At 53.4% G+C, this 8,331-nt stretch overlaps 1 protein-coding gene across 2 annotated transcripts; it reads right to left on the reverse strand.

Annotated features, from left to right (window-relative positions):
- Positions 1–47: 47 nt before the first annotated feature.
- On the reverse strand, positions 48–7,824 carry CDK9 (cyclin dependent kinase 9). Of its 2 annotated transcripts, none has more exons than XM_049832103.1 (7): positions 7,683–7,824; positions 7,048–7,129; positions 6,095–6,185; positions 4,002–4,168; positions 3,634–3,805; positions 3,407–3,555; positions 48–2,176 (listed from the first exon to the last, which is right to left on the reverse strand). In XM_049832103.1, the coding sequence occupies exons 1-7, from the start codon at positions 7,772–7,774 to the stop codon at positions 1,811–1,813; spliced, it is 1,119 nt and encodes a 372-aa protein (XP_049688060.1). In that variant the 5' UTR covers positions 7,775–7,824; the 3' UTR covers positions 48–1,810. The 2 variants fall into 2 exon arrangements, with proteins under 2 accessions (XP_049688060.1, XP_049688061.1); XM_049832104.1 differs by having other exon boundaries at positions 2,010–2,176; positions 3,079–3,555.
- Positions 7,825–8,331: the final 507 nt, after the last annotated feature.

Raw genomic sequence — 8,331 nt, forward strand, 5'->3', positions numbered from 1 at the left:
TCGGCGGCCCCGGCCCCTGCAGCACGACACCGGGGCACAAGGGGCTGCTCTGGGGTGCAGGGTCCCCGTTCTCCCCTCAGCTTTCTGGCCCCCAGCCAGGCAGCATCCCCCTCACCCTCTGCTCGTGCTGCTGTGTTAATCCGCTGCAGCGCTAATTGCGCTGGCCCTCCTGCCTGTTAACGGCTCAGGGGTGGGCACCCGCCCCAGGAGGGGGCACCCCCCAGCAGGGGAGCACCAGGGGGGGGAGTTGCGATGTCTGAACCCAACCCCGGGCGCCTGTCCTCAGGGATGAGAGAGGTGCTGTCTTACAGCACTCCAGCTGCTTTCTCCCTTTAGGCAAAAAGAGTGACACAAGGTTAAAACCAGCCGTTTGGGACAGGATGGTGTTTATTCACAACCAGCAGAAGTGATCTGGCTTATTGCTTGCAACCAACTTCATTTTTTCCAAAGAAACCAAGTCCCCCTAACCAGACACTGTTTCAGAGCCCCGCATCAAGAGAGATTTACCTTGTACACGTCCTTTATCATCCTCACTTTTTGTCCCGAGAACAGCCCTGCTCACCACTGCTTCCTCCTGACACCTTATGCTACCGACGTGGCTTTTGCATTAGTCTAGTTAATGGACAACCTATCAAATGCCAAAGGTTATCACCTGCTGCATGTCATACATGTTATTTTTTTGAAAGTCTTGGGATCCATGGGGCTCACTGAGAAAACGGCCAGCTGCAGATGACAGCCATGGAAGACAAAGTGTTCAGCGAGCAGTTCTGCTACAGCAGGCTGTGAAGGAGCACTCGCTCTGTACGAGTTGGTCCGGACAAGCTCTGGCTGGTCGCTGTACCCAGGGAAGGCAGCGGTCTTGCTCTAGACTCACGCAAAGAGCTCCAGGGCAGAGAAGCAGACACACGAGTGTTTAAAGAGTCACCCTTCTCCCCAGCACAGTGTTCCAAACACTGCCAGGCTATCATGAAATCCCTGCAGCCAGTGGGACAGCAGGTCTCGCCCCAGGCTGAGGCGAGCACTCACAACTCCCTTCCCCATCCAAACTCCTGCCACAGCCAGGACTACAGGGAAAGCATGCAGCAGGCTGGGTGTGTCTGACACGACTCCCAATTGCAGTTTGCATGAAGAAAGCGTGGACACCGCGTGCTGTTACAGAGATCAACGATTCCCACCATAAATCCTGACTGTATGGAGCAACCAGCTCTGCCAGCTGCCCCTCTGGTTTGCCCCTTTCTAGGCTAGAGCCAGTGTGAGTTAGTCATGCTGTCTAGAGCGACTCTGCCTTCCCCAGGACACCTCTGCATTACTCAGAAGCGCCTGCCTTGTCCTACATCAACGCTTCAGCAAAGGACACGCCATGCAGCAGCTATGACCAACCGAGAGAGCTGCAACATATCCCAGCAGGGCCCAGTTTGGTCCAGGGCAGGTACTCCCAGTCCTGCCGGTCACAGCACCGCTCACCAAGAGCCCCAGCACTGACAGAGCCACTTTCTCCATCACCAGGTCCATAACAATCGATCCACAAGATTAACGTAACCAATACAGACTGTTGCAGGGGAAACACAGGCACTGTGCCAAAGCTGCAGAGAAACAACCCCGGGCTCGCAGGCATCACCTTCCCAGTCATGCAGCTTCACAGTGGCTGAGCTGCTGTGTGACAAGAGAGGACGGCAGAGCTCGGTTAAAGCCAGCAGACACTTCTCCTTGAAGAAAGTCCCTTCCCAGACAGAACAACCCCACCAGGACATCCCCGCTCAATGCAACCTGCAGAGTAGCCCAGCCGGGACCCCGCTGGGGAAGCCCCTGCTCAAAACACTCTGTCAAATTCAGTCTGGTTGGTTGCAGCCGGGTTCCTGCCCTGGTTTGCTGGCTGCTGGGGCATGTGCCCACCCCTCCTGCGTGGAGGGGCCAGGTACTCAAACATGGACTGGTTGTGGGTGGACAGCATGTTTTTGAGGTCCGAGGGCATGGGGTCTGACCAGAAGAAGTCATGGTTCAGCGCGTCGTCGCTGTCAATCCGCTGGGCGGGATCCAGCACCAGCAGCTTGTCAATGAGGTCGAGTGCATAGGGGTCTTTGACGTAGGCTTTCAGGCGATCCTTCACCTTGCGCTTCTGGCCCTTGGGGAGATCCAGCTTCTGGTAAAGCTCATATTTATCCACATTTGGCCAAACCTGGAAAGGGGCAGGAAAGGGGGGTTGAAAGGAAATAATTATGAACAGAACAAGCCATTTTTGATGCAACACCCTCAGGGAAAACAAGGTGAGCACTGCCAAGAGAACAATACTATTTAATAACCACCAAGCTGGCAGACCTTGTTCCCACAGCATGAAGGAGGCACTAAAAGGTGCACTAAAGCCTGGAGACACATGGACAAGTCAAGACAGAGTCTTCCTGGTGTGGGAATGACACCCAAGATGCTCCAGGATCTCTGGTTCTCCCACAAGAGCTACTAGAGTGCACAGCTTGGGCCAGCTAAAACATCCGGAAATGTAAAATGACAAAACTTATTGCTAAACAACCACCTGGATGTATGTGGCACCTTTTATCCTTAGAAAGCAAAGCCTGCTGCAATCACCAGTGCTTACCTCAACCCTGATCTGGGAGAGACCACAGCAGGTATCTACACATAAAAGCAAGCACCTTCAATGTACACAGAATATATGTAACAGAAGCGTCAGGCCTCTGCAGCTGCCTGCACAACACACCCCACCAGATTACAGCCCTGGAGAAGAGATCCCTCGGCTAGATCACCCACAAGAGGGCAGGACAAGCTGCCATTAAATAACGAGCTGAGAAAGGGCCGAGTGCTCACACCAGGGCTGAGTTGATGCCACAAATCACAAGCCAGAATTAAAGCAGCTTTTCAAGGTGACCAGTGCAAAGCACCCAAGACAAACCTCTCAACACAAAACAAAAAAACCTCACCCTTCTTTTAAGCAGAAATTCAGAGGGTGTTTATGAGAGACAACCCCCAAACACAGACTAGAACAGATTCCTACATGTAATGTTCTGTTCTTTCACATTCAGCGCTGCCAGCATCCCCTCTGCACTCAAAAACAAGGACACAACTCACCCCTCCCGAAAGAGGTCTGGGAGGCCAAGTTCACCCTCTTCTCCTTAGGAGGTTGAGCACAAGTAACATCACAGCTGTAGTTTACACAGGGCAGCAAGGAAAGCGCAGCATCCCACTGTGCACTTGGCTCCCAGGAGGCAAATAGCATTTGCAGGAGCTTCCCCAGCCTCCCTGCCAGCAGCAGGCACACTCCAGTGCCAGGAAGGTGCAGCAGCCATCGCACAGGGCAGGGAAGAGGCCCAGGAGTGCTCCGTCCCAGTCCCTGCCCACAGCACTGCTTCACACCTCTCTCCTGCCCTCCACAGCTTGCCCACACTCTTGCCCTCACCTCCGGTGTGATGGATCCACAGAGCTGGCTGATGAGGGTGAGCTGGTGCTGCTCTGTGTTCCCCTGCATGATGGGGCTGCGGGTCCACATCTCTGCCATGATGCAGCCTCCGCCCCACAGGTCAATGGGGGGACCATAGTCCCGCTCCCCTAAACGGAGATGCCGTTGTTAGTCACCCAGGAGAAGGAGAAGGGCAGAGAAGCCGGCAGAGCCCATTCACCTCCTACCTAGGAGCAGCTCTGGTGGCCGATACCACAGAGTCACCACCCGGTTGGTGTAGCGGTTTGGCTGGCTGTTCTTAGCCAGGCTGAAAGCTCGAGCCAGCCCAAAGTCTGCAAGCTTCAGGACTCCATCCCGCGTGATCAGGACATTTGCAGCTTTCATGTCTCGATGCAAGATCTGTACAAGGACAGACATCAAAAGGTTAAGCCATTAAGGCACCCTCCTTGGGTCCCTGGTACCAGCGGGGTACTTATACTCTGGAGGTGGAGAACAAGGAAGGTCTTCCCTCCAGCCTGCACTAAGACACCCCGCTCCTTGGAAAGCTACAGAGAGCAGGGTGACTTCAGGGCACAGCATGGATCTGGCCCATTACCTTGTTCCTGTGGATGTAGTAAAGTCCATTCAATAGCATCTGCATAACTTTCTTGATCTCCGAGAGCGTGAACTTGACATGAGCATTGCTGAGAAGGCCAGCCAGGTCATGCTCGCAGAAGTCAAACACAAGGTAGATACTGCCCTTGCAGCGGTTGTAGGGAGAGGCTACAGGGAGAGGCAAGGAAGGACTGTCAGCAAGGGACCCTTAACTCCGTCACAGCTCCTCCTGACCTCCAGCCACCCTGCTGCTCATACAGTGCTCACTAGACAAAACCTCGGGGCACAGGAACACAGAGAACCAGAGACAACCTGCAGGCCTCAAGATCCTTTGTAAAGAGGCACTAAGACAGCACAGCTAGCAAGGGAAGAACAAGGGATGACAATCAGAGTAGTGAATGTCATCAGGCAAGGAAAGGCCATGAAAATCTTTGAAAGCTTAATTTTGTGTTGTTCCACGTGCATAACGGCTGTGGGGTTTCCTCCTTGCAAGCTGTGCAAGGTGTACATACCGCTAGCTGCCAGCCAAGCACTATCACTGATTGCATCAGTGATAGAGCAGGCACCCACAAAGACAGCCCCAGGAAAAATGCAGAAACAGAGAAAATCCATCTAATGTAACACTAGAAAGTGAGGCTTTTTGCAACCTCAAACAGCATCTATGAAAACGGACTGATCTTAATCAAAGTAATTTAAAACTCCAATTGTCAAAAAATTGTCCAAAAGTCAGTAACAGGAAACCTCAAATGAAGCAATCAATTTCAATCTTGTTCCTAGAGCACACATGCAAAACATTATTAAAAACAAAGGCTAATTTTCATCAGCTGTAATCAGCAAAACCTGCTGATCAGCAACTCCAACCGGAAAATGAGGGTTAAGCTCAACCGCCATAGAAACACTCCACTCTCCTCTGCCAGCCAGAAGGGTGCCTGCTAGATCAGGTTTGCAGTTCCTTACATGGATACGGCCCCTACCACACCTTTCATAGGTAAAAAGAGAAAAGCTTAAATTTTGAGAACAGCAAATGCAATGTTTCTACTTTACTGGAAACTGAGGTCAAGGTAGATTTGGATGAAAACTGGAATTCAAACAAAACACAAAAAACTGACATGTCTACAAAAATATTTACCTTACGTACGCCCGACACCCAATCATTACAACTCATTTAATCACACAATGATTTAAAAATTAACTTGTCAGTGTTTCTACTTGTACCTGTTCAGACAATAATCTACACACTGTGGAGTACTGGAGTAACTTCAAGTTCCTGGTCCAGGGCCAGGGATTTCTACCAGTTCAGTGACCAGACTTTTTTAAAAACATCATCACCAGATACCTGCCACTTTCGTTTTTATTTAACTGAAATTACTGTCTTGAGAATAGCAGCTTTTAACATCAGCTGCCACTTTCAAAAGTATTTTTCCAGTACAAATCCATATAAGAGAATGATATATAAAAACTAGCAAGTGTTTTAAAGTAATTTCACTGGAAACGGAGCCAGGCCAGGTGCACTGAGCATGCCAGTCACACAGTGGAAGTGAGGAGGTGGAGGAGCAGCTCAGAACTGCCCTGTGTGGAGTCCCTGCCCTCACAGCATGAGCAGTTACTGTCATCTGCAGAAAGAGACGCTGAGCGAGTCTCCAGCTGGAGCTGTGTCATCAGCTCAGAGCTGCCATGAACTGTCATAAGCCAACTGAGAGGGACAGCTCCAGCTCCTGACAGGGAACCAACTGCGCACAGCCATGAAATCAGCTCTGGGCTGAGAACCCTCTGCTTCAAAGTCTCTCCAGCACTGTTTATTTAAAGGCTCTCAGACGGGAGTTTTCCAAGACAGGCAGCATTCACCACCATGGCACAGGCATATCCTAGCAGGACTGACAACAGCTTTTTCCAGCCAGGCTGCAGCAACATTCTAACTCACTTAGAAACTGTTTTCCAAGGTGAGTGTACTGTCATGCCACATCACAGACAGGAACAGAGGCCTGTGTTCAGCTAGAGGACCCCACCCCCAGCACAAACCACCAGCCTGCTCAGCAGCGAAGGAGGGCTGAAAAAAAGGCAACAGCCTGCACAAGAGAGGCCCCCACAAGCTACCTTTGGTCCTGCAGATTTCTATGAGGTTCACCACGTTTTCATGTTTGAGCAGCTGGAGGATTTTAATCTCTCTCAAGGCTGTGATGGGGAACTGGAAAGAAGAAAGAGAGGACAGGGATTAGGGGTGCAGGAGACCAGGCCACCCTTGCCTAGAGAACAGGAGAGATGTGACCACAGCAGCTTGGCATGGGACCTGCTCGAGTAGCACTGCGACAAATCACTGAAGGGTAATCAGAGCTTTAAAATAAAACACCAACACCGGGATTGTCAAAATTTATTCACCATCAGGCCACCATTGGTGACGGAGATCATGCCACAAAATGGAAGTGTTTGCGTGGTGCCGAGATAGGCGCACAGAAACCCATCCCTCCTCCCCTCACCTCACCTGTTCATAACAGGACATGGTACAGCCCAGCTTGAGCTGCAAAGCAAACTCCCTAGCTGCTGCCCATGCTGTTTAACGGCTCTCTCCCCAGCTTGCCCCACCTCTGCACACCCCTGAGCCTGTGCCTTTCACGGACTACCCAGTTCTTCCACAAATACCAGCCCGTGTGGAGCCCTGCGCCAGGGCTGACAGGGTTTTGCACAGGAGGAGAAATACGTGGGTAGCAGTCACTTCCCAGCAGCTGTGCTGTGCAGCCCAGGCACCACATAGCTACTGCTACACACTGCTGCCACCTGCCTTTGCAGCCAAGAAGGTGATAACACCTGTACACCTTGGCAGGGCATCCACAAGACCCAACATTATCACAGTATCAGTAGAAGAGGAAAAAGGCCACGGGGCTGGGATCCTGTCCACACCCTTACAGGTTCAAGGTCTGGCACGTTATAGCAGTAAATATTGTTAAAGAACAGTGAAAACACATCTCTGCCATCCCCAAAATTAACTTTCACCTATGAACCTCCCAGTCCAGGCCTTCCCAAACTCAGCCCAGCCATGCTCCCACACTTACCCCCTCCTTCTCATTTTCCATCAACACTTTCTTCAGTGCTACTTTCTTGCCTGTCTGACGATGTTTGGCTTTGAAAACTTCCCTATAACACCAGAAACAAATCTGTGAGCAGCACAAGGAAGAAGGAAGGAACCAGATGCTCCTGACCAGGAACAAGCCCAAACAAGACACACGAGAACTCCATACATCCAGCTCTGTGCTGAGCCACCATTTAACCCAGCCACATCCCCTTTAGACTAAACGCCCTCAGGACTGGCTGAGCCAACCCAGACCCCAGAGCTCCCACAGTCCCACAAGGATTTTGGGCAAAGTTGCACCTTTTGGGGAAAGTTGCTGGTCCCTGCCCCAACCGTTTCCAGAGTAAACTCTGCTCTGCCAGAGCCCGGGACAGAGCAGGGCCCAGGGGTGGGAAAAAGAGTGCTCAGGGGCCAGGCTGGTTCCCTGGAGCCAGAGAGGTGACTGGGGAAAGGACACCCAAGCAAGGGGCACCCGGGCCTGAGGCGGCCGGGCCGCGGGGCTGAGGCGGCCGGGCCCGGACAGCAGGCCCGAGGGCGGGGTAGGCCGGGCTGGGCCGGGGAGGGCTGGGGAGGGCCGGAGCCGAGCGCGGGTCGGACCGGGGCCGGCGGGGCGCTCACCCGAAGGTGCCCTGCCCGATCTTGGCGAGCTTCTCGTACTTGGAGACCTCATCACAGAAAGGACACTCCACCATGTCGTACTGCTTGGCCATGCCGGCCGCTGCCGTTGCTACAGCACCGCGACACGCCTATTCCGTCACGCGCCCCGCCCCTTCCGTCACGCGCCGCTGGGCACCGCCACCGCCCCGCGAGGCCTCCTGGGACTTGTAGTCCGGCGACGGCGGCGGCCATGTTGTCACTGCTCGTCGCTCTCTCTGGGTGCTCGGCTGGTCTGTTCTTGCCGCTGCCGCCAGCAGCCCTCCCGCTGCCGCGGCTGGCCCCTCGCCCCGCCGTCAGCCACCCCAGAGTGTGTCCGTGCCGCAGCATCCTCAAGGAAGCCGCTCCCTGCACCCCGCTGTCACCCACATCCCTCCACACGGCCCAGCGCACCGAGCAGCCCCTGGTGCTAGTGGCCCTAAAGTGTGTCACCATGTCCTCTGCATGCTTACGCCCATCAGGGATTTAACAGCATTTCTGCTCCCTGGCTTTGCACTGTGCCTGCACCCAAGGACTCTGGTGAGGGGACCCCATGGCCAGGGCAGGACACCAGGACCTGGTCCCAGGGAGACCCTGCGTTCCTGCCCCGCTAGCAGAAACATTCCCGGCTGGG

Source organism: Accipiter gentilis, chromosome 29, assembly GCF_929443795.1.
Source record: "Accipiter gentilis chromosome 29, bAccGen1.1, whole genome shotgun sequence".
In the NCBI taxonomy this organism is placed as follows: domain Eukaryota; kingdom Metazoa; phylum Chordata; class Aves; order Accipitriformes; family Accipitridae; genus Astur; species Astur gentilis.